At 40.5% G+C, this 27,474-nt stretch overlaps 1 protein-coding gene across 3 annotated transcripts in view; it reads right to left on the bottom strand.

The window, feature by feature from the left end:
* Positions 1-27,474, bottom strand: part of TJP2 (tight junction protein 2) — a 97,490-nt gene that overhangs the window by 27,644 nt on the left and 42,372 nt on the right. For all 3 annotated transcript variants that reach the window (XM_015405919.1, XM_015405912.1, XM_015405903.1), the window contains one exon: positions 2,691-2,744. In XM_015405919.1, coding sequence (XP_015261405.1) covers positions 2,691-2,735 — 45 coding nt within the window. In that variant the 5' untranslated portion in view covers positions 2,736-2,744. The remainder of the gene's footprint in view (positions 1-2,690; positions 2,745-27,474) is intronic.

Raw genomic sequence — 27,474 nt, 5'->3', positions numbered from 1 at the left:
AGCCAATATCATAATGCCCCTATATAAATCAATGGTGCAACCTCATTTGGAATACTGTGTACAGTTCTGGTCACCACACCTTAAAAAGGATATTATAGCATTGGAAAAAGTGCAGAAAAGGGCAACTAGAATAATAAAAGGGTTGGAACACTTTCCCTATGAAGAGAGGCTAAAGCACTTGGGACTTTTTAGCTTGGAGAAATGGTGACTGAGGGATGACATGCTAGAGGTTCACAAGATTATGCATGGGAAAGAGCAGGTAGAGAAAGAAGTACTTTTCTCCCTTTCTCACAATACAAGAACTCATGGGCACTCAATGAAATTGCTGAGCGGTCGGGTTAGAACAGATAAAAGGAAGTACTTCTTCACCCAAAGAGTGATTAACACATGGAATTCACTGCCACAGGAGGTGGCAGTGGCTACAAGCATGGATGGTTTTAAGAAGGAATTAGATAAATATATGGAGCAAAGGTCCATCAGTGGCTATTAGCCACAAGGTAAGGATAGGGACTCCGGGGCAAGTGATGCTCTGTATTCTTGGTGCTGGGGGAAAATAGGTCTGGAGGTCAAAGTGGAATTCACCTGCCAAGTGCAGAAGGTGGTCTTGAACATGGACACCAACTTCCATTCCAATATCATGGTATGCAAGGTAAACACCAAATTAACTTGAAGCTTGCATTCTTCTCTCTCCTATTTTATTTATTTATTTAATTGGATTTATAGCCCGCCCACCCCGCAAGCGGGCTCAGGGCAGCTCACATTGCTTGGCCCAACAGGTTAGGGCAAACTGGTTCTTAGTCTCCATTTACTCACCCCCTCAATATGGCAAAAGGTTGTACAATTACCCTTTACCAGGACTCAGTGTTCAAAGCCAGTTATTACCTTTTCTCTTACTTCTGTTTGAAGATGGGGAGTAGAAGATGATGATTAAGTCTGCACCTTCACACATATTCAGCAAGTCTTAAACCTTGCATGCAACATGTGCTTATATCCCCTGTGAATAATCTTTACACAAATATATTGGATAGCCCAGGCAACTTTGATCTCATCAAAATTTGGAAGTTATGCAGGATTTGTCCTGATCAGTTTTTGGATGGGAGACCACCAAGGAACTATGCAGAGCCAGACAATGACAAACCACCTCTGAAATTCTTTTGCATTGAAAACCCTACAGGGTCACCATACGTTGGCTGAGATTTGATGGCAAAATATATATAAGGGAAAACTGTATTCTGTTGAGTCTGTCCCTGGGATATGATGGAATAAGCAGGCTGGATTTAAAGCTTATTTTTCTATCAGCAGAAGAACGCTTCTGCCACCAGAGGATGGGATGGGGTAATTCTTGCAGACACCCCCCACACACACACGGCCAGCCCCAAAATCACACCTGATACTGTTCCTAGGAATGCCTTGACTCCCAGGAATAGTGCTACAGGAGGTACAATGGACTCCAGAAGAAGGTAAGGGGCAGGGAAATTCTGTTCCACAAACAGAGCTACATTCATGATAGTTTGGATGTTCCATCTAAGCTGTGGAGTCTTACGAGCAAAAATTCTACTTTGTGAGCTACTGGCATTAAAGTTGTGAGCAAGCAATTTGGCTACTGCATAGATTAGTTTGCTCTGGAACCATCCTTACTGAGCTAAGACAAAAATGTGTGAGCTGGAAGCTAAAAAATGGTGAGCTAGCTCACACTAACTCAGCTTACAGGGAACACTGGATGCAACCCAAGTTTTCTTAACTCACTCCTTTACCTGGTAGCCAAAAAGTAGAACAGGAAAAATGTAGTACTTTTAATGCTTGCATCTAATGATTTTGAATCCCCCCACATCTAGATGTGCAGTCCAATTTTTCTTTTATATTGGCTTCAGAATTTGAAGTACATTTATAGTTCTACATGGGGGTATTGATATAAAAATCAGTTTTCCATCACAAGATATTCTCAGATCTCTGAATTAGAGCATTTAAGCATTTTAAATTATAGCTTTCAAGGGTTTGTGGGGGGTTTTGGCAATGGCAAGTCACCAAATATATGATTGTGTTCAATATAGCATGTTTGTCTTCGAAACATCAAATAATACATGAACACACACAAGTCTTACGAGCAAAAATTCTACTTTGTGAGCTACTGGCATTAAAGTTGTGAGCAAGCAATTTGGCTACTGCATAGATTAGTTTGCTCTGGAACCATCCTTACTGAGCTAAGACAAAAATGTGTGAGCTGGAAGCTAAAAAATGGTGAGCTAGCTCACACTAACTCAGCTTACAGGGAACACTGGATACAACCCAAGTTTTCTTAACTCACTCCTTTACCTGGTAGCCAAAAAGCAGAACGGGAAAAATGTAGTACTTTTAATGCTCGCATCTAATGATTTTGAATCCCCCCCACATCTAATTTTTCTTTTATACTGGCTTCAGAATTTGAAGTACATTTATAGTTCTACATGGGGGTATTGATATAAAAATCAGTTTTCCATCACAAGATATTCTCAGATCTCTGAATTAGAGCATTTAAGCATTTTAAATTATAGGCTTTCAAGGGTTTGTGGGGTTTTTTGGCAATGGCAAGTCACCAAATATATGATTGTGTTCAATATAGCATGTTTGTCTTCGAAACATCAAATAATACATGAACACACACAAAACCTCACAAGTCTGTTTGAAAACTGAATACAGAAACAGCTTCTCACCTTTTGTAAAGTCACTGTGTACTGCTCCCATATCAGCTCTTCCATGCCTGGGGCCTGTTACACAATTTTAAAAAATACACTATCATCAATAGAACATCACAACAAGAGAAAGATCTCACCAAATCACAGCAAAACCAAAAACAACAGAACCATTTCAAAATCTGCATCACTCAGCTGGCATATTTTCCAGGAACCCCATAGCACCGCTTAAACCATCAATGAGCAAGGAATACAAAATTTAACATGAAAATTTGAGGCAGTTTATATGTCTGATCAACACAGCTCTAAAGGAAATCTAGCACAGTGTAAGTTCACCCACCTCCTCAAACATTTGTGGCTACAGTATGAGCTGCAACAGTAGGAGCCAGGTCTCAGTAGCAGCAGTATGCAATCTCTGCTTTGCACATGTGAAGTGCAGTGTTCAATACCTGGTTGTTGTTGTTCAGTCTATTTTCCAGGAACCCCATAGCACCGCTTAAACCATCAATGAGCAAGGAATACAAAATTTAACATGAAAATTTGAGGCAGTTTATATGTCTGATCAACACAGCTCTAAAGGAAATCTAGCACAGTGTAAGTTCACCCACCTCCTCAAACATTTGTGGCTACAGTACGAGCTGCAACAGTAGGAGCCAGGTCTCAGTAGCAGCAGTATGCAATCTCTGCTTTGCACATGTGAAGTGCAGTGTTCAATACCTGGTACCTCAGATTAAAATTATCCTAAACTGCCAAGATGGGGGCGACACTTTGCAGACCCCTTTGAGAAAATGCAGCCATATCAGAGATGTGAAGACCCAGACCAAAAACTATGGGGACACATATACTTCTCCAGCCTTTTCTATGGTTTTCGATTGATCTTAAATACACTTTCATCTAGTCCAGCACAGATCCCAGACATGTGTTCCAGAATACCACTACCTCAACTTGGTTTGGATGATCTTGACACTGAACTCCTTAATGACCTTCCCAAGAGATTTCATGCAAACGTGTGAGACTCAAATACCAGTCAGAACCACCCCAACATGGAGAGACAATGGTATCCTGACGTCATCACCCAGAATGTGTCCTCTAGAAACAAACAGAACCACTGTAAAGTGGCACCCTTACCCAGAAGGATAGTCCAAGTGGATACTATGGACAAATGCAAAGAAAAACACTGACAGGTCCAAGAGAAGTTAAAGGATCACTCTCCTTTCTATATCTCTCTATTTCTCCTGCCTTTGTGCATTTGTCACCCACCAGTGCAACCAAGCCACTTTCAGTCCCCAAGTCAAGCCTGACACCAATCTGAATGGTTCCACATACATCATTTCCATTCAACATCACCAGGAACTGTCAGGCTACTGCCCACTTCAGCAGTTCTGCAAACAATTATCCAGAGAGATGAATTAAAACATCCCCAGATGCAGCCAAAGGAGTGGGTGACAACTGTTTACATTACTACTAAAATGCTGGTCTCCTGTGCTGAGAACAACAAGCTATTGGATGAATCATATGGCCAGTAAAATCATTCTTCCAACTACTCCAAACTATTCAACTCACTTCTAATTCTATACACACAGTGAAGCTTTTTAGCTGGCACTTTATTAGTGAGACTGCCCAATTAACTGGCATCACAAAGTGGGCAAGCGTCTTCTCCTCGGCCACCACAGTCCTGCATCTTCAGAAGTGTATGCATGCCACACTCATCCTCTCCAGCTGGCCATCTTGATGCCATCAATCATTGCTGGGCTTGTGACAGCTGGCAAGACAGCTGGCAACCTCAACAGGTGTCTCCTTTCCCTTCTGCCTCTCTCAAGATGCTGGGGGCACCTGCTCCTCCTGAGGGATCCTGAGCAGCTGGGCCCACTTTTATACCTGGTGTGTGGCATGGTTTGGAGGGAAAAGGAAGGGTCCACCAGGCATGGGAGGCTGTTGCCATGGCACTCCCAATAGAGCGAGGTCGAGTCATTGAGGACTCTTGGGTAGTGGGTAGAGCAGACCAATAAGCTTGAGTATCCATACTTCCTTCACTGTACAGGAAAAAATGCTAAGAACAATGAACATATTTCTACTCACATGAAGTTCCTTGCTAAGCTTAAAACAAAAATCAATGCCTAAACTCGGGAGTTTTGTAAAACGGAAAAGTTTGTCTTCCAACTACTCCAAACTACTCAACTCACTTCTAATTCTATACACACAGTGAAGCTTTTTAGCTGGCACTTTATTAATCAGACTGCCCAATTAACTGGCATCACAAAGTGGGCAAGCGTCTTCTCCTCGGCCACCACAGTCCTGCATCTTCAGAAGTGTATGCATGCCACACTCATCCTCTCCAGCTGGCCATCTTGATGCCATCAATCATTGCTGGGCTTCTGACAGCTGGCAACCTCAACAGGTGTCTCCTTTCCCTTCTGCCTCTCTCAAGATGCTGGGGGCACCTGCTCTTCCTGAGGGATCCTGAGCAGCTGGGCCCACTTTTATACCTGGTGTGTGGCATGGTTTGGAGGGAAAAGGAAGGGTCCACCAGGCATGGGAGGTTGTTGCCATGGCACTCCCAATAGAGTGAGGTTGAGCCATTGAGGACTTTTGGGTAGCGGGTAGAGCAGACCAATAAGCTTGAGTATCCATACTTCCTTCACTGTACAGGGAGAAATGCCAAGAACAATGAACATATTTCTACTAACATGAAGTTCCTTGCTAAGCTTTAAAAAAAATCAATGTCTAAACTATTTTTCACGGTGGATAGTGCTACACTTTCCCCCACTGGGGGGAAAAAAGCTGTATTAGGGCACAGAGTTGCTACCCTAACACAGAAAGCAGGAAAGAGTTTCCCAGAATGAACTAAACCAAACTGCTAAGGAAGTAAATGACTTTTCTGTTTATAGGGCTTTTGCACAGTGGAATCCTCAAATTAAGCAGAACTACCTCTTGAAGTTACATTCTGGAGGCTAGCAAATGTAGCACTGACAAAATACTGAAGGTTCACCTTGGGAGTTCACCAGGCACAAAAGCCATCTGTGCTGCCCTAAATCTCTAACTCATAATCTCTTTAACATTATAAAATTTACAGCTGTTTACTGTTGCAGAGATACTAACCAATGCTGACAGATTAATGGAAAGGACCAGAATGAGTGTGGGGGGCAGGGTAATGCCACAGATGTTATAAATCAGTGTCTGAAGACTTCTGACTGCAACAGAGTGGAGAATACATCCTCCATCACAGCACACCATTACAATTATATTAGAAAGCAGCAAAACAAAGGCTTTTATATGCACTGTTCCTGTAAATGCATTCAGAAATGGATTAGTGAAGTACCAATGATTGCTGAGAATTGTTAATGCCTCACTGTATGAAAATAAATCCATCTGTAATAGGAACAGTTACCACACTGCTACAAAAATTAAACAAGTGGTGAAAAAATTGCTAATAAATTATCTAGCAATTTTAACAACTCTGTATTAAATGCCTATTGCTTTTACTGCATTGTCTCCTACCTATGTAACCTGCTTTGAGAGCATTATGGTTTGTCATGCCTTAGATAGCCTTTGCTGAGAGGCAATTTTTTTTTTCTAATTCTGCAATCCTAGGCCTACTGCAAAAAAAAAATTCTAATTCTGCAATCCTAGGCCTACTGCACTGTCTATTGGATGTTTTATGACTGAATTTTTAAATGTTTTACCATCTGCTTTGAGTCTCAGTGAGAAAAGTGGGCTATAACTAAAGCAAACAACTAAAAATAAAATCTATTGAAGCAATATTTCCAAGCAGAACTTTGCAAAGATCCATCTGCTAATTAATTCTAATTATAACAGCAATTTCAGAATTCAAGTACTTGGAACACGCTAGTACTTTTCCCCATAAAGAGCTTGACTTTGAGCTATTTTAGACTACTATAAATGACTGCACATTCACATTAACTGTACAAGAATCAGAACCTCCAGTTTTAAACTCAGCACCCAGGGGGGAGAAAGCTAATATATTTTTTGGGGAAAATAACTCACGTGCCATTTTAAAATCCTCAACTTTTTCACCGCATGCAACCATATTCGCTGAAGAGCTTGAGCTGTCTTCATTGTGGCAGGCTATAATCTGTTAAGGGACTCTGAATGTCCCAGTCTTTTCATCAGTTTCCACCACTCAAACATTGTTATGTAAGTCTAATACAATAGTGGCCTACATACTCGGCAAATCCTGCTATCACTTCACACAGTAGTTTTTGTGTTTTTTGAAGAAAACCACAAATGAGAAGACAACCTACTTCTTAAACACCACTTTCTCAAACAGAAAATAATCAAATGCAGGGCTTTACAATACCTAAAGAACTTTTCATATTTATCACTGTGCAAGTACAAACCTATGGACTTCACCCTCTACCCATGGAAGGAGAGGACAACAATGCAAAATGGGTACTTATGGTAGAAGCACTTCCAAGATCTGCAAGTGTTTAGGCCACAAGCAGCAGATGTTAGTACACTAAATGCCCCAAGGTCCTTTGGTTAGCATCTGCCCAAACAGCCCCTCAAGATCTTCTGGGGGCAAGGGGAGAAGAGAAAGAGTACCTTTGTTCTTGTGAACCATTGCATCTCACAGTGCTTCTAACCAACTTAACAGCATACTGAGTCCCCATTCCTTTCTTGCTCAGTTCATCCATAGCAGCCCATTTTGCCTCTCCTCCTAACCACCCTTGACTGATGCTGCTGGTTGCAATCACTTCTCTTTCACCTGGTGATTAGGCAAGCGCTTCCCTGGAACACCTGAGGGGCTGCTGCACCCCTGTCCACTCAGAGATAAACCGTGCTCTCAAAACGTGCCACATCCTCTCTTTCAAAGCAATGGCCAATTAAAAAATTATGCCTTTTACAGCACTCCCACAGGGCTTGCATGGAGAACTCTCAGATGAAGCAGAGCTGGAGAAGTCACCAGAAAACAGAGAGCAAACTCAGTAATCTGAACGGGTTCTCTTGTGCATTGGTTTGTGGCTTTTTTCTGAAAGCAATGCGGCAGGAGAGAAGGGCTCATGGGAAATTGCTCATTTCCAAGAAGGGAGGGATTCCTAGCTTCTGAACATCCCTCTCACACAGAAACTGACCATCCATCATTCGCTTCTTTCATATAGGAAAGCTGGAAGTAAGTCAGGGCACCGGGGTGGGGGGAGACGGGGAGAGATGCAATCTAGCTTGCTTTTTTATATATAAATGCAGGCAAACTGTTCCTTTCTGTTAGAATAACTGGAATTCTATTTACCTAAATTCTGAAGTCAGACTAGGTCATGAAATTTGATAATATTCATGCAAAGCTTTATCACTTATTCTGTTTGCAAAACTTGCATTATAAGAACACAGGTTATATCCTAACAACCCTTTCACATTCTAGACTACAATGAAAGACAGAACAACCATAAAGATAGAAAGTAGGACTGGTTTACAAGCGGTTCTTGGAGAGACAATAAAAGGACACATCTACACAAAGGAATGAAAACTGAGCACACAATGGGATAGAAACAGTTCTACCAGAAAAGACCTTGGGAGCAGGGACAACATTCAACAAGTTACCAGATGCAACAGCTAATACAGGGTGGATCACACATACCTTCAGTCTCTCTTTTATTCAGTGGTGAGTTGCCAAGTTTTGAATAGGCAAGCTGTCTCCATTAACTACATTTTTGTATAGCACCTGAGAATTTTATAGTTTTAAGAAATAAAACTACAAGGCAACATGACATTTGCCTTTGCTGCATCACCTGCAATGTCTTTCACACAGGCAGTCAACACTTGAGAACATGCATGCGCAGAAAGGACCAAAGTGTTGCAAGAAAGTTAACACCACTTAGAAATTCATTAAACAAACAAACAAACAAACAAACAAAAAACTGCCAATGTTGGTACAGTGGTCCTCTACAGGGTTGGAAACTCGAATTCAGGTCATAAATCTTGCATGATGATAACCTCTGGGTCTGCACATCCTTCTGGATTATACAGTAGTTAATTTAGACTTCCGACAACATATCTGTTTTGTTGTTTTACATTACATTTAAGCACTGTCTTTCCAATATAACTCAACAAGACAACTAAAGTTAGCTGAATACAAGATAGCAGGCTTCTGAAATCAATCACCTCCAATCATTTATCACATGGAACAAGGCAATACCCAATAGGACTTTCCATTTTCATCCAAAAGTGCCACTATACTAATACTTACCATGACCAACTAAAAGATCAGAAAGAAATTGCTTATAGCCAAAAATATTACCCTAATATTGCTTTTTTGCCCTAACAGGCCAACACCAGTTCCTGTGGTTTTCCTGTCACACTTTTAGCCCTCCCTCCCTCCAAGGAGCTCACAGCAGCAAACATATGATTAGTTTTAGAACATATTTCATCTATCAGTACCTTTTCATTTTCATTCATTCTGTCCTCCCTGTGATATAGGTTAGGCTGAGTGGTGGTGACTGGCTCAAGGTCACCCAATATGCTTCATTAGAACATAAGAACATAAGAGATGCCAATGTTGGATCAGGCCAAAGGCCCATCCAGTCCAACACTCTGTATCACACAGTGGCCAGAAATACCAGTGCCATCAGGAGGTCCACCAGTGGGGCCAGGACATTAGAAGCCCTCCCACTGTTGACCCCCCCCCCAAGCACCAAGAAGACAGAGCATCACTTGCCCCAGAGCCCCTATCTATACCTTGTGGCTAATAGCCACTGATGGACCTCTGCTCCATATGCTTATCTAATTCCCTTTTGAAGCCGTCCATGCTTGTAGCCGCCACCACTTCCTGTGGCAGTGAATTCCATGTGTTAATCACTCTTTGGGTGAAGAAGTACTTCCTTTTAGCCGTTCTAACCCGACAGCTATGCAGTTTCATGGAGTGCCCACGAGTTCTTGTATTGTGAGAAAGGGAGAAAAGTACCTCTTTCATTGCTGAGCTGGGGTTTGAGGCTGAGTCTCCCCAGTCCTAATCTGACATACTAACTAATAAACAACATGGGATCCCCATACTGGTTTTTTTCCTTGTTTCCCCCAATGTTATCTGTTGTCCAATACCTACTTGTTACTCTGCTGGGTCAAATGTAGAAGCCATGCACATCCACAGCTGTGTTTTTTACAACAGAAGGGCTAGGCTCATTTTCTTGCTATCCTAGGGTTTCAGATTTATTATGAGCTCGTTTTGCGCTTACAGAACTAAGAAAGTAAATTGTTGATTTAGAACACAGGAGGGAGAAGTCTTGTAATTTGGTGCTGAATCGTTTACTGTAGGTCGTATCTGCATCGACGGCAAATCTGGAGCAATGCCAATGGACAGAGTAAATTAAATGGATTTCTCACAGCACATTACTTACCCCCTTCTTTGGCTAGGAGCATCATTCCTACTGAGCTACCTGTTGTTAAATAGCAGATCTATAAACTGGTTTTCCACTAGAGGGTGGTGTTATGCAACTGTTTGATGCTCTTGCACAAGAATAAGAAAACTGGCGATTGCAGTTGGGTGTTGTTAATGACATCCTACATATGCTACGTACCTTAAAAGCCACACGTGCACCCCAGGGAGCTGGCATTAACACCAAATTGGAATACAAGATAATTTTGATTCCTATTCTCGTGTACATTATTTATACTAGATTTACTGTATTCCTTACAGAATGGATACAAGCAGACAAGTTTCTGAATGCCGAAAGGTGGTGAACTTCCCTATATTTTTCGGTCTGAGCAGCTTCAGACAAAAGCATTGAGCAGAACTGAACTTTTTAAACCCTCTCTGTATCATGTTTGAAGAAAGAAATTCTTTCACGGGACTCAGTGAAGAACACAGAGCACTGACAAAAAATACATCATTCACATTCTGTACAAAGATCAGCCTTTTTATATGTGTATTATTTTAATACACTCAGGTGGGTAGCCGTGTTGGTCAGAAGAAGCTGAACAAAGTTTGAGTCAAGTGGCACCTTTGAGACCGTGTTTTATTCAAAGTGTAAGCTTTCGTGCCCCCTCATGGTGCGTTTGAGACACAGTTTGTCTCAAAGGTGCCACTTGACTCAAACTGTATTTTAATACACGTTAAATATCCTTTAAAAAAAAAACAACCCATGGATTTATTACAAGAACATCACAAAGGCTATGCTTCCAATATCTTGAAGATGAATCCATGACATTCAACACGCACCCAGTTAAAAGCTACTTTTTCATGTAGTATCTGCCTGGCTACACAAGAAATTAAAAGAATTGTGTTTAAGAAACAGGGCAGCAACATAGATCTAATCTCAGGGTTCTTTGACAAACCTGCCCTACAGGTGAGCCTGGTAAGCAAAATTAAAACCATGTTCTCCATGTGCCTATTTGTAATGCACAATTATTTTATTTATGTGTTTATTTTATTAATTTAATTTCTACCCCGCCCCACAAATGGGCTCAGGGCAGGCTACAACATGAAAATTATAACAGTGATCACAATAAAACTCTAAAAACATCAAATAAAATCACAAAAAACAATAAAGCTGGCACTGTGAAAATCAAACTATCCTGGTTCTGTTTCAGATATTATTGATGTTCAGATATGGACTGATCCAAAGATTCCTGAGGTAACTAGCTCCCTGCCAGCAACAGTTGGACAAAAACACTTTGTCAGGAAGTTTGAGAGCAGGCGGGGCCGATAATATTGGACGTCTGCTGCCTCAGCTAAAAGCCTGGCAGAATAGCTCTGTTTTACAGGCCCTGTGAAATTGTAAAATATCCTGCAGGGCCCTGACGTCTATCGGGAGCTCATTCTACCAGGTCGGGACCAAAGCTGAAAAGGCCCTGGCCCTAGTTGAAGCTAGACAGACATCTCTTGATGCAATTCACTGCAGAGCTGGGATTACTAAAATAAAATAGCCGCTTGAACATCCAGAAGGCATCTCATAAACCTCAACCTGTTTTCCCCCTTTCAGATAATTCTTTGTACATGTCTTGATGTAAAGAAGTCACCCATCATCTTAACATTTCACAGTAACACTGCAAATGTTGTAGCCACAGTTACTGAATTGGTGCAGATGACAACTGTCCACAGCAGCACTGTTTACTGCTGCAAGCAGAACACCAGACCCATGCTGCAATAAAGAAGATCTACAGCATGACTTAATATAAGAAAAGGAGCTGGCTTAAATACAGCAGCTGGCAAGGAGCTGACTTGCTGTCCAACAGAAGACAAATGAAGGACCAAAGACCTCACCAGGAAATATTCTCTCTCACTAAACTCAATTAGAATTTCCTTCTCTGGGTCACGCTAAAACTCTGGTAGAACATGACCAACAGGCCCAAGAGACCAGAGTGCAAATGGATCAATTGCAGAGGGATCAGGAAATCAAAGGGCTCAACCTGTAAAGATCTTGGGCCTGCAGGGAGGGAATAGAAGTGGCACCAAACAAGGAGTGGCACTTAAGTATACTGCTCTGAAGGCTCTTTTTTTAGCTTGTTTGCATGACTTAGCTTAAACTCAATGAGTTAACAGAGCTACAGTATCCAAGCTGCCTGTAGCCAGGAAGATTAGGGCTTGGCCATGTCAGCACAGAGCAGAGATGTAGAAGGGGGGGGAGAGAATAGAAAAAATTTCTATTATTTATATATAATTTACATATATACGCAGATATATTTACAAATTTACATACATACCCACACACAATGCCTAAGCTGTGGAGTCTTGTGAGCAAAAGTTCTACTATGTGAGCTTACTGCCATTAAAGTTGTGAGCGAGCTATTTGGCTACTGCATAAATTACTTTGCTCTGCAGCCATCCATCTTGAGCTAAGACAAAAATGTGTGAGATGAAGGCTAAAAAATTGTGAGCTAGCTCACACAAACTCATCTTAGAGAGAACACTGCCCACAAAGTAGGGAACCTGCAAGGACTTACAGGGGGCATCACATTTTCCCCTTCTCCACTATTTCCTCTTTCCTGTCCCTGAAATCCCACATAACCTCTTCCATTTTCCCTTTCCTAAAAGTCCCCACAGCATCTCCCTTTTTCTTGCTTCTTTCTCCTTCCCATCTACCAGTCAACCTACCTTTACCTCTCCCATCTTCAGTTTTCCCACCTTCCCTGGCAGCCTGCTCTGGGAAAACTATAGCCTAGTTATGTGGTGTTAGTCACCAGGCCAGGCCCAGTTGTGTGACGGGAACCTGAAAGACTGTGAGAAGAAGCATCTCGCTTCTCCGATTTCCTCTTTTCCCTCCTTCTGGCAAAACCCATATTTGCACCTTTTCCTGTTTCCATCTCTTTCTCACCCACCAACAAATCTACATATTATCTGTCCCCCATCCTCAGCTATATTTATTAATTTACTACATTTATATCCAGACTTTTCCCACAAAACAGCTTACATCATTCCCCTCTTTTCTATTTTATCCTCACAACAACCCTGTAACATAGGTTAAGCTAGGACTGTTTGACTGGCCCAAGGACACCCAGTTAGCTTCCTTTTATGAGACCGATTCTTGTGTTGCCAAGGTTTCCCCAATAGCATTAATGAGGGCCGAGCTAGGTATCCCCTCTCTGAAAGCTAGAGCTAATTTCAGAGTTTTGTCTTATTGGATGAAGAATCTCAATAGCTCTCAGGATTCATTGGGCTCCCAAAGTCTCCGTCTTCTGTTAAAACATGCTAAAAGCTACAATGACTATTTGGGTTTCATTTAGTCAGATCTATTAAGGCCAGAAGCTGAAGGAATGGATCTTCAAAATGGATGGGAAAATAGACAGTCATGTAATTGATCAATCCGTAGCGGTCCCCCTATTTAAATTCCTGAAAAGAGATCATGTCAGAACCTCATATTTAAGGACTTTAACAACAATGAAATTGAGGATGGCTTTTACTAGTCTAAGGTTCCAAGCTATGCCATCAGCGGTTTGCTTGGGACATTTTCTAAATGTGTCTGCTCCATTATGATGCTATGTGTGTGGTTTAGGAGAAATAGATTATTTGATTCATTATATTTTGAAATGTCCCCTCCATCATGAACCCTGAAACAAATTTATTGCTAATATTCTATCTATGTGGGAAGGAGCCTCGGATCTGGAAAAAGTAGTATTTTCGTTTGCAGATGAGGATGCTTATGTCTCTAATAAGAGTTGCTCTGTTTGCACTAGGTGCAAGAAGAATTAGATCAAATGGTATGGGATCTTAGTTATAATCTGTTGGCTAGGTTCTAACTTGCTACTGATTTTATACAGGTTATGATCAGTATTATCCTTGAAATATTGTGAATTCTGTTAATTTGTTTTAATACTGTTATATTGTTAAGACCTATGGTCAATACAATAAAATCTACATCAGTTAGCTTCCACAACACAGTAATGATTTGAACCTGGGTCTTCTAAGATCCTAGACTGAAATTCTAACTACTACCGTACTCTGGCTTTCATGAGGTGGATGCTCTTGAAGTCACAATAAGTTGGGCCTGAGCGAGTCAATGAATTTGCATGGTGTCTGATGGATGCTGCTGGAGTTTTCCCTCAAAGGCCAAAGCAGCCCTGGAAAGGACCCTGCCCTTCCCCATGCCTTTTACTGGCAGAAACAAACGTTTTAACTGACAATACTGTTGTGGTTACCTAACAATGGCCACAGAGGGCATTTGTTTCTTAAAGTTACAGTACTGCTTCTATTACTTCGTTGTTGTTTTTAAACCCCAAGTGTACTTAATTTTTAGACTTCAGATTTTTCTGCAAACCTAGGGATTTTCTCAGGTTGAGGGAAGATCTATCTTGTCTCTTCATGGCTCCAGTCCCTGGATTTAAGAATACTTAGATCTGGCCATGCTGAGATTTAAATATATGAAAACCAACTTCAACAGAAAATATATCACTCAAAACTTAGCATGTAAAGCAGGGGTGTTGAACTCATTTGTTATGAGGGCCAGATCTGACATAAATGAGACCATGTTGGGCCAGGCTATGTGTGTGATAAAATGTAATGCCAGGTAGCGGAGATATAAACTTTATAAAGGACACAAACAGAAATATTTTTTTTACTTAAAATAAAAACATGCTTAAAACATTAGCACTCTTGCAATATTTTGTTTATTTAACAGTATCTGATAACTGACACCTCTTGCTCTGAATTATTGCATCAGCATGTCTGTGCTGTTGCAATCCTGAGTATGCTGTTCAAGTGTGTATCTGTAAGCTGCAAACCCACTTTTTATTTATTGACATTCACCATAGAAATCTCACGCTCAGAGTTCTGGGTCTAGGACTCAGGTTAAAACATGAAACAGCTGAGTGATTAAAAGAATCTGGAAAAGCAAGCTATGATGCAGCAGCAGCAGCAGCACTGGAACCAGGAGATGGCCAATTCCACTGCAGGCCTGATGCCCTCCAGGGGGCCTGATCTAGCCCCTGGGCCACACACCCCTGATGTAAAGCATATTAAAGTGAAAAAAGTTTTGAGGGGAGACCAGAAAGGCAACCCCCCCCCCATTTTATTCTAGGTTTTCACATCTTCAGTTGAACTGCTGGTCCCATCCCAGTGGAACAAACAAAAAGTCCTCCAAAAAGGCCTGGGTCCATTACAGGAAAACTGTTATGGTACCAGAAGGTTGTTCTTTTATTTTATTTAATTGAAATGCCTCAACAGACTTCTGTCTTAGAACAAGCCACTGAAAATAGATTGTGAGCTTCTACTTATGCTGTGAAACTGTGTTACGTGAGTCAAAGAATTCATTTTTTGCAATAACCTCATGTTACTCTGTCAAATAATATATACAAATAATATTTCAGACTACTGAAAGACAACTCATCCCCTTATCCAACAGCTGCTTCCAGTGGCATTTTATATTAAAAACATACAAAACAGATTGAAAGGATGCTTTTAAAGACTGTGCTGCCTTCTGAATTTCCACAGTTAAATCCTTCCTGTTCTAAGAAGAGACCCATTTTTTGCAATCTGAAAATGCACTCAAACTATTTTATTATATTTCCGTTGACAAAAAAAATAATAGTTAAAATCCCAGCAACAAACTGCAATTAAAACCAATATTTTCACCCTAAACAAATGGTTTGAAAATGAAATTTAAAAAATCATGGTATCAGCCACATTAAAAAGGAACACTAATTTCAGCTCCTACACTACTCCCCCTTTAAAAAATGCCTTGAAATTCTGTTACTGTTCATGGCGCACTGGACCCTACATGAGACTGATAATTTCTCTATAGCTTCCTTTTAAAATCTATTTATTTATTTAAGAAGACAGTAGTGCTACAGAAAAAGGGGTGGAAGGTTGATAAAAGGGGAGAAATGGGTTATACAACATAACTGCATTTGTCAAAGACAATCATGTAATACAAAATGTATAAGACAGAAAATATTTTCCCTTACATCCCTTTGTTATAATTTTTGAGGTAGTACCTATAAAATAGTTTTTACTTCTATTGAAATACGATTGTATCCAACATTTTAAGTTTAAGCTTCAAACTTCATAGTTAATCTATTTCGACTACATCATTAGTTTAATCATTACTATGTATTCAATATTACATATTTTCACCACTTCTACATATTCATTAGAACCTTTACAGATAAAAATATATCAACGTGCAAAGGAAGGTCTATTATTATGTATCTCATATCAAGAACCCATTTGTTATACAAGAAGTTACATTTAAAACATACTTTAATTCTACTATTTCATTACCATATGTTTGTATATAATATTTTAGACTACTTCTCATTCTAAGTTTGTCTCCTGCTATCATACCCTTTCCCCCTGAAAATATGACCTACCCAAAAAATAAGCCCTAGCAGGATTTCTATGCATTTGTGGTATTAGCCCTAGTGTGTCTTCTTGAGAAAAAATAAATATAAGACAGTGTCTTATTTTCGGGGAAACACGGTAATATGCATAATACACACTCCATCTCTCCTCAAATTTCATAATAGACCTGTTTCTCAAGCAGGTTGTTAATTTTGCCATTACTTCATTTTCAGCAAGTTCATTTTCCCATTCTTCTACATTCTTCTAGCTTCCATTTTGCTATATAAATAGTACTAGCTGCTGTCACCGTGTATTTAAATACCTCTTCTAAAAATTTTGGTAATTTGCTAGGCAGAACACCTAACAGCATGTTCTTAGCTTCCACTGGGAATTTAAAGTTTAATATGGCCCTGGTCACACGGGCAGGAAAATGCAGGGTGGGGGGGAAGCGTGGCTGTTTGCGGCTGCACGATCAGACATCCTGTAGAGGTCTCGTCGCGGTCCTGTGGTTAGGGGGGAGGTGCCGATCACAGAACAATCCTGTGGCACAGCAAAGAAGCGGCCTCTCTAGCAAAAGGCTCCATGGGTTTAACCCCTTCCAGGGCTGCAGAGGAATGCAAACTGTGTCCTCCGTCCGGTCCCCTCCAGGAGGAGCTTCAGCCGGGCCACCCTCCCGCCAGGCCCCCCTGCACCTCCCCCTCTGCCGCCCGGTGCAGAGAGTTCCTCTCGGGCAGGCTGAGCCAGGAGTGACCACAGCCTATGTTCTGTATTTTTGGTGTATTTCTTTCCAGAATCTTTTTGCTTTTTTACAAGTCCACCACATATGAAAGAAGGTTTCATCTATGTCTTAGCAGAAACAAGAAGGGAAAAAAACTGAACCGAACAATAAACTCCAGAACCAAACAAAGGTTAGTGAAAAGGAGGGCCAATATTAAAACCTTTCCATAAAAAAGGTACATGTATTTATTGATAATAACAAATTTTAAAACATATATAGGAGCCCAGTTACAACCAATGTATATAAAACATAACAATATCAAAGGCTTTTGGACCATAAGTTTATTTTATAATCACTGGGCTAGTGATTGCACTTTAAAGGTCTTATGTGCATATTTATCCTGTGCCTGGTGATTTTACTTCTGAACAATTTACTTTATGGTCCTTATTGAATCTATACTTTGTATATATTTCTGATTGTGTTTATGTGAATATAATTATTAACCATCTTGCCACATATGTATGACCTCTGAGGAAGGCCTATTTGGCCTTCATCTATGTGTTGACATTTCAAGCATTTTCTTTTAATTTCTCTACAGCTTTTTATTTACTTCTTCGCTTACCACCATGGATACTTTTACTGTCTTTGCTAGTAATAGTACCAGACCACCATCTGATGCCCATCCCTACAGGGGGGAAAATCAGAGGTACAAATGTAGTTGAGAGGGAGGGGAACACTTAGAAACCTGGGTTAGGAGTATGTACAAAAGAAGAAAGCTGAATAACCACCTTTTTCTGAAGGCACTTAAATATGAGTAAGTAAAGACATATTTCACACACAGAGTATTTATGAATGTAGGAGAGAAACAGCTAATTCCTTCAGGCCTTTCCTGTATTTTAAAGTTCACAGGGCTCAATAGAGAATGTAAGTTCATATTCGTTTTACTCGAGTTATACTTTGGTAATTAAAAATAGCCCTCCTTTACTTACTGAGGAGGAAGGACAGAAGGACAGAAACAAATTCCCTAAGGTCTTAAGAGCCACTAGTCTAACAGTATAGGCTTTCCATACACCCACCCTGGGTAAGGAATTGCCTATACCCAAAGAACTGAGGAGCAGGAGAAAAAATAGCCTCCACATAGTGGCACTCTAGGAATCCTCCCCAGTCTCTATGATAACGATGACAGAAACCAGGCGAGGCAGCCTGGTTTGCTTGGGACATTCCAGAAGTGACATCACATATTCCCCAAACTCCACACTCTTCAGGCATTACCCACAAAATCTCCCAGCATCTGACAAAGCAGTGTTGGGAATTCTATAAAACATACTAGGATCCCAATTTCTTTCCTTTCCCTGATTTGGTACGCTAATGACTTAAAAGCTGTGGCTCAGTGGAAGAGCCTCTGCTTTGCATGCAGAAGGTCACAGGTTCAGTTCCAAGCATCTCCAATGAAAAGGACCACGGAGTACCTGATGTGAAAGACCTCTGCCTGAGACCCTGGAGAGCGGCTGCCAGTCTGAGTAGACAATACTGACCATGATGGACCAAGGGTCTGATTCAGTGTAAGGCAGCTTCATGTGTGTCCATATGAACAGCTTGCTCTTTTAAAACATACAGATGTTCTACAGTGGCACAGTTTACAAAGCACAGAGTCTAGGACTCCAGCAATGATGGTAATTAAACTCATAGCCCTAAATAGCAAGAGAGGTCTAATACACTGATACATTATCCACTCTGAAGTCTTCAGTTTTCCTCTTTCTCTCCAACATCTCTGGCATAAACTGAGACAAAGATAATTCTGTGCCAGAACTGTAAGCAAAAAAATCCCCTAGTCTACACACACAGCAAAGTGAGATGGTACACTGAGGTGAAAGACTGCAAAATGGGGGAACTGTGTTTTATTGTTCCCCTATGTCCCCCCCCCAAAAAAAAAAGCCTTAGACAGACAAAACATTTAGAAATGTGATTCCATGCCTATATTCTGAAGTTGTACAGGCATCACTTTGCAGCACTTTATATCTCACAGTTGGCAACATCAACATTATGTTCTTCGTAGTGACAAGACAAGCAATGAACCCTTGAAAACAAACATAGCCTAGGCTTGTGTAGGGTGGATTCAAGAACACTTGAACCTACTTTTGCACTTAAAGTTAAGCTGTCTATGAGCAACTATTAAATTTATTAACATCCATTACCATTAAACCTAAGAGTGCTTTACAGAACACATAGGAGTTTAAATAAATAGGCCCAGAATGCCATAAACTGAGGCAATGTATACCTCAGGGACCATTAGAAGACTGGTCTTCAGGGGGTTGATTTTGACCCACACGGACCAGCCCAAATGATCAGCAAGGACCATACTGAGTTAGATCAACCAATGCTGTGACGGTGTAAGGTAGCTTCATATGCTTTATATAGCTTTACTCCTACACACCCCTCTTCTCTTCCCTTCTTCTCATAGTGCACCCCAACAAAATTAGGACTGACAGTACTACTAGTTTAGCCAGGATACTAGATGGAACAGGACCAATTTGGAACCTTTATATCAAGGCTACTGCAACACCTACACTAGGCCATAAGCCTTTGCTGCATTCAGCTAATGTTGAGTCTGCTTCTGTACTCCCCCACCCCATTTTTGACACAATCCTGTATTATTATTATTATCCATTTATTAATCACCTATTCTTACAGTTGTGGAGCTCTACCCAACAACATATAGTAATTAAAACAAGTGGTGAAAATTTTGTAGCTCCCTCCCATGTCTGGTCTGTGAGTGCTTCACACGTTCAGGAGGGAGTAAGCTCTATAAGGAACATTCTCAGGTTAGGTAGCCTTCCTCTTCTCAACATGGTAGATCCATCCATTTCCCTACTCATGACTGCCTGGATTACTCACCTCCAGACTGTAAGCACTAGAGACATGACCTCTAGCACCTACCTAAACGTCCTAAAGTTGCCCCCGTTTTACTTATCTAGAATAGAGGAACATCTGAACCACTCTTAACAGACTCCCTTCTAATCCCTATAGATATGCTATGGGAATTCAATAGTCAGATAAATAATTATTCCACTGCTCCAGTGACTTTTACTCGCCACTGAATAGGAGGTGGTGATACTATAGGACACCCTCCCAAAGGGAGCCTCATAACAGTTTCTATTTGGTTCTAACCTCTTGAGCAGACTTGAGAGCTATACACTCAAGATCCACCCAGACCCAGGATTCTGGATCCCTGACATAGATGGTAGAAGATCAGAGCATGGGGTCACGCCTTGCCTGATCCTATACCTTACCCTTGGTAAGCAGAAGGCCCCAGGACTGGGTGATGTGAAACATCACTGGTCCATTCTAGTTCAAGGGATCCTCATGTCAACTGACTGAGCAGACTGTCTACAAACTTCAATGGTAATACAGACTATTGTGCTTTCTTTTGGCGAACTAAGGATTCTGATGTCCTCAGACATATCTATGATAATGATGTAGATGGAGACCATTAGGCTCTTTACCTTCTATGCTCCAAGTTGTCCCCTTTCTGATGAAAGAATCTGATTATGCTGATTACAATTAAGTTGCCCATTTCATAATCAGTAGGTAAGATTCCTGTGTCCAAGTAACCAGTGCTTTCCCTCTTCATTATGGAGGAGTGCAACTGGTTTTGTGGCACTTCACAGGTCACTCTGTGGAGACTTTATGATCATGACAGCTCTAGTGTCATTGCCATTTAATTCTGTAACAAGGTCCCTCTAAGAACTTTCTTCTTTAAACTTCCTTCCTTTCGGCTGTGACTTCAACAGGCAGAATTTCAGGCTTTAGTCTCCTACTTCCCTTGCATTATCTACCACACCAATGGAGGAGTGGCTCACGGCAGTCCTAAGAAGAGCTCTGCAGCTTTGCCTTAGGAAAGTTGGTTTCTCCTCAGCTCCCTCCACCTATTCAGATGGGCAGATGATCTCCAGATTGACCCTGAGCAATTGTCTCAGGCATGTATCTCCTTCATTCATTTCAGTCAACTCCAGTTTGGCATTTATTTTATATCCCATTTTTCTTCCCAGTTGGGACTCAAAGCAGCTTAGAACATTTTCCTCCCCTCCTCCATTCTTACAACTGGGTGAGGTAGACCAGGCTGCTGAAACTTTGTGACTGGCCCTAAGTTACCCAGTGAGCTTTCATGGTAGAAATGGAGATTCAAACCCAGATTGCCCAGGATCCCAGCCCACCACTCTATCCACTATGCCAAGCTCACCTTCATATACAATTAAGTTAGATACCCCGGAACTGGCTAATTGCAGCTGATAGGTACTACACAGTAGTAGTTCAGACAAAATAAGTCAGCCATTCCCACAGAAAATGACAGTAACTGTTATTGAACATTCCAGGCTAAGATGACATCCCCTCTCAGAGTTAGAACAGAACCTTGGGCTTTCTCCGGGAAGGTTTTTCTGCTCCAAGGAAAGGAGGACATCTTATCCTGCACTAATGAAGGGGAGCAACAATATTGGCTGACTACATACATATATAGAGATTTCACTATGTTGTTGTTACTTATCTTCCTGTCTTCTTGTTTACTGTATATTTTATTCAGAGTTGTGCAGCATCTGCCTGGCATGTTCACCATTTTATAGTTATAGACAAACTCCGAATTTTAGACAAAGTGATTATACAGCTTGGGGAACACCTGAATGGAGGAACAGGGTGACTTTCACCATTGGAAAAAGGAAGTCTGAAATTAAGATCTGTCTCCTTGACTGATTGGTGGAAATTGTTTATGCTAAGATGCCCTCCCCTCCTCAGAGAAGAAGGAACCTTCATAGAGTAATCCTAAGGTTCCACTTTGTGTGTCCGTAGCTTTCCACATATATCCTATGTCTCAAAACATATTCTGCAATGCAGCTGTATATAAATCAATCCTTTCCAAAAGCTCCAGGTTTTCCCTCCCTCCTTTTTAGGACAACTCATTACTGGGATATAATCCAATCAGGTCAAAATTTATACTTAATCATCCAGTCACAATGCAACAAAGCTCAAGACAATGGGACAATTGTGAGCTTTAAATGGAGTCTCAATACAACTCATATTAATTCCCCCACCCACTCACATTTCTGCTATCCCTTTGTTCTAGTTTTATTAATAGAAGAATTGTTCATACTGCTCCAAATGTTACATTACAGTTATGAATACTTTTCTGGAGTAATAAGAAACCAATTATACTTTATTGATTTAGGGATTCCCCCCTTTAGCTGATGTAATAAAAAAACTAGTAATATTTTCTAGCTTCATTATGTCTGAGAAGCATTTTTCAGTATTCACACACAAACTACATTCCAAGCCATCATAACTCACATTGTTAAACGAATCCTTTAAAGGAAACATGCGCTGAGTATCAGCAAGGAAGCACAGTAAATAAAACAAAAACATATTACATATAGTGTTAATAGAAAACTGTAACCTGAATTTATGTTAAAGAAAAATGCAAACAGTATAAGCCCACAGTGTATACATGTACTCCCAACACAATCAATTAAAATTATAGTTGAAACAATATTAAAACAATTTAACTGGAGTGATGGATTGGGACAACTGCCATAAGAAACCTCTTTGCCTAATTCTGAAGATTTTTCAGACACTGACCTCTTTGTCTGTTGTATAATCCATTGTAAACTGTTTGCACTGCAATTGTTAGGTCTGGGCATGAGAACGTGAAATCTGGGCAGAAAAGGGAGACATGCCCATTGACAAAGGCGTAATTTGCTTGATACATTTGCAAAAGCCTTTTACTTGGAACTGCTAGATTTCATTAGTCAGTAAACAAAGCAGCTATTGATCTGCTCAAGGCCCTGTCTAACTATTTTCTTTCTTCAGATATACTTATCTTCTCCTTGGCCTTATTCCGATAATGGTGCAGGGAAAGCAAGTTGTCCAGATGAATCAGACCTTGTCCTACTTTTTTCTGCAGTTTCTGAAAAAACTTGTACCTGCATGAAATGCCAACCTTTTGGCAATGCACTCCAATACTGACTGCACAAGTTTGCTATTCCAAAGTACATGACACAACTTCCTTCCCCTAAGCAGTAAATGGCACTGGTCAGATTCCCCAAGGATGTCACTGGTTAACTGCTAACATTGTAGGGTTCTCATAAGCCACTACTTACATTGCTCTGGAGATGTTTGACCATTTTTAATCAAGCTGATTGGTGAACACCTATTTGAATTATGAATAAAAATACAGTATCTGAATTATTTACCTCTATATTATGCTTCTAACACTTTTTATACAATGCATCTATTAATCATTTTCTTGCTGCAGCCATTGTCAAACAATGTTTGATTTGATTGAATCTTTTTTCTTATTTTATTGTACAAAACCTCATCATACATGAACTTATTAGTGCACAATTCCTTCTCAAATAGATATGGGGGCAGTATCTGAAATCCTGGATGTTGCTTAAATTGTCTGTTCACAGTTAACTAAAAACGTGCCATGTAAGGAGTAACCAATACAGAACTGCAACATTTTCCTCCCCTCCCCCCCCAAGAAAAGATAATGAGGTGGAAAACAAACTGCTCTCATGTCCCTTTCAACAGAGTGAAAGCCAAGATCTCAAGTGTTAGCAAAAAATGTTTTCGTCCTTAGAGCACAAAACACAGAGAGAGTTTTGGAAAGCAGGGAAAAGAGGAAGGGTAGCTAAACATTGACTTCTGCTGTCAAATTAATATCATGTCTCAACCACTCTCCAGCCATGGCACACTGTTATTACATTAAACATCTTCCATATTTTCGTCACCCTTTCCAAAGTTCACCAATTTGCACTGGGGAGTTGCTCCTGTTGCTTGGAATTAGACTGCTGCTGGCATCAGGAGCCACTGTTCAATATGGGTAACTGGAGAAAGAATTCTAAAAAAACCTTTTCATTTTGGAACTGTATAAAGAAAGGAAACTGTCGTGGGAGGAGGTATTGCTGCACAACAGTATTTGCCAACCTTTTCTTAAACTCAAGAATGTAGTTATACCACCTCTACAGACTCCATACCAATGAATCTGACTTAGGAGTCTGAACTCGTCTTTTCTCAGAGAGTGTACCTTTAAATTCCTCATCAGTTCTCCGCATGTAGTCATAAATTCTATTCATATTTATTTAGAACATTTCTGTGCCACCTCTCTAGGAAGCCTGCTCAAAGCAACTTACAAGTAAAAGATGATACAACACACAAAAAACTCTGATACAGAAGCCACATAACAATGCTATTAAAAGACAGATTATTATTTCCAGCTGAAGCATCAATCAATGTGGAGGTACACTGAGAGGCAAAATAAATAAATAAATAAATAAATAAATAAATAAATCCCAGAGACAACACAAAGATAAGTGACAAACTGGGGAGGAGAATCTGTGAACTATTATGCCAGTTCTTTGATGTAGCTCCCTACATAATAAATATGAGCTAAGAGGAAAGGTGGGGTAAAATATTTTAACAAAAACAATCACAGTGCTGAATATGCACAGACAGTATTGTGTCATAATACGCTTCTCATATACATTTAAAGCTATGACTTGAGCACTGCAAATCATGTTGACTGCACCAGGATTTATGCTTGGGGGGGGGGGAGGAATATTGTGATTGCGATGTCTCACAGTGTTGGGTATGTGTGAAGAGCTAGCTTGTCCTGATCCAGGCATCTCAGTGTAAAACCCATCTCCTCAAAAATGGAAGTCTATGATAACTAGAAAATGTTCAGATCTGGCTCTAGTCTGCTCTTGGGGATGGAGAGTCCATCTTGGAAAAAGAAGGGTAGCCCAGTTCACAAGGGTCTCAGCTCCCAAAATGCACATCTAAGTCCTAATGGGTTACTCCTTAGCTCTCCAACAGGCCAGGGCAGAGATGAAGTGCCCATTACTCTGCCTCTATAAGAAAATCAACCTTCTTAACAAAATACAAAAAAAAAAAAAAGACCTGTTCTGCATCTTTACTAGAAAATGCTGAGAAACAGTGAGGTTGTAACTGTACATACATTTTCTGTTGAGATTCAGAAATGGTTTACCTCAGGACAGCATACTTCTCACTACTTGCCCAGCCCTCAAACAAGAAAGTAGCCATCACTAGACATGTGCATTTGCACTACCAGTAAGATGTGTACTGTTAAGGACTGCTGAAAAAAATCTCTGCAAAGTGTACAGTGTTGTTCCATGTATAGAAAGTACTTATTAAGGCCTTGTACTTTTTGCACAAATGCTAAAACAAGAGACAGACAGAAAGAAGAGTTCATCTACAATGATTAATATCTGGGCTATTTGATTAGATGAACCCTGGAAAAAACTGTCTTCTTCATGGAGCTCTAATGTGAGCAAGTGAAGAAATCCAGAAGTGGAATCAGGGACAAGTCTCAAATTGAGGTATTAATTACACCAGCTACTTAAGAAGTTCTCAAGTAATTTGGTTCACTATTCCCATAGTACATTAATACAAGACAGTAGTAGCTGTACAAACCAGCGATCTACTGAAGTTACCCATAAAGGTTATTCTCAGTGGACCCACCCACACTTACAATATTGCCAAAACACACGGTCTCTCGACAAAGTCTGAACATTCTATCCAACAACAAAATAATCTTGAGTATCCAACAAAGCAAATAATTTCACACATACTAGTAGATAACTGCAATGTCAGCATCAAAACAAGAAAACACATAAAAGATGTGTAATTTCAGTACAGGACTAAGGCCTCTTACAAGAGGTCACCAAAATACTTAGTCTCTCACAGGTTTCTTTGTGATGCCTAGAAAAACATCAGCAGCAGATGACCTGTGTTGCATCCAACACAGTCACATGGAAAATTCAAACGTTTGTTTCCAAATTTTCACAAGCTGTTAATGCCAACATTTCTATTAGGCAAAGTGAATACAAAAAGGCAACCAGCACAGAACAATGAACTCCATTATTTAAATGAAAAATCAACAATAGATACAAATATAGCCTATTTGCTAGTTATTTAGAGGGCAACAACACCAAGCAAGACTCTCAAACAGCCTGCAACATATTTCTAGAGGACCTCAAAAGCTACAGTATGAAAAGCTGCCTAGATTTAAATAATACAGATTTGTATACACTTTTTTGCCTCTGTATTCAGGGACAAAAGGAGGAAAATATTGCAAGAAGAAGCAGGTCACTGGCATTTGGTAGCCAGAGATCCCTTTCTGGGTTCAACAAGTGCTTAGAAGATTTTCCCATTCCACTAAGAGTCAACCTTGGAGAATACCCCCAATGTCTCCCATCCAAGTGTCATCTCTTATAAACTGAAGATGTTAGTGAAGGACAATAATCTGGCTTTGAATCATGAGACTGGTGGGATGATTTATGAATGTCACTAGCTCTCCACCTTGACTTTCCAGTTCTGTGCAATCAGAATAATTGTAACTTCCCCAACCAGTTTATATTACGAAATATCAGAATTGTAATGCACTCCATGCACTGAAGGAATTATACTGCCTGCAGAACAACCCTCCATTGTGAATTCAGGAGATACTCTGTCATGCATGGAAGCATGATGCTTAATATAGAAGGTTCAGAAAGTCAAGCAAACTTGGGTCCCTACAGTAGAAACACCCCACATCATCCCCAGTTTGGTCAGACTCTGAATACTCAACAGCTTCAAGTATTAAAGGACAGTTCAGTATAGGCACTATTATTTACTTCATTTATACCCCACCTTTCTCCCCAATGGAAACCCAAAGTTTCACTCTCCTCCATTTCATCCTCACAACAACTCTGTGAGGAAGGTTAGGCTGAGAGTGTGGGACTGGGCCCAATTCACCCAGAAAGTTTCCATGGCAGATTCAAACATGGGTCTCCCAGACCCTAGCCCAACCGTCTAACCAGTACATCACACAAACTCTCACTATGCACATCAAGCATCCATAAATACGTAACATTTAAAGACACTGGAGAGAACGCCAGAGACAGAAAAGACCTGAATTCAAGCATCTGCTCAAGTGGGGATCACTAGGTTGCTCTCAGCCTGTCTAATTTACCTCACTGTGAGGGTGAAGAGTACGAAAAGTGATAGGCTCCTGTGTGCCACCTTGATCTACTTTGAGAAAGGCTTGATATAACTGTGATATCAAGACACACTAAATGGCCAGATCAAGATGGGTAGCCGTGTTAGTCTGTCTGTAGCAGTAGAAAAGGGTCCAGTAGCACTTTTCTAACAAATTTTTAGTTACTAAGTAGTTAGTCTTTAAGGTGCTACTGGACTCTTACTCTTTTCTACTGCTAAATGCCCAGAGAAAGCCATTTAGGTATTTGCATTACCGTCAATTTTCTCCCTGCATGGTTTTCAAATCTTAGCTTGCGATTGCTGTGAACAAGTGTATG

Source organism: Gekko japonicus, unplaced genomic scaffold (genome assembly GCF_001447785.1).
Source record: "Gekko japonicus isolate JY-2015 unplaced genomic scaffold, Gekko_japonicus_V1.1 scaffold1507, whole genome shotgun sequence".
NCBI classification, from domain to species: domain Eukaryota; kingdom Metazoa; phylum Chordata; class Lepidosauria; order Squamata; family Gekkonidae; genus Gekko; species Gekko japonicus.
This window is presented reverse-complemented; position numbering and strand designations above follow the sequence as displayed.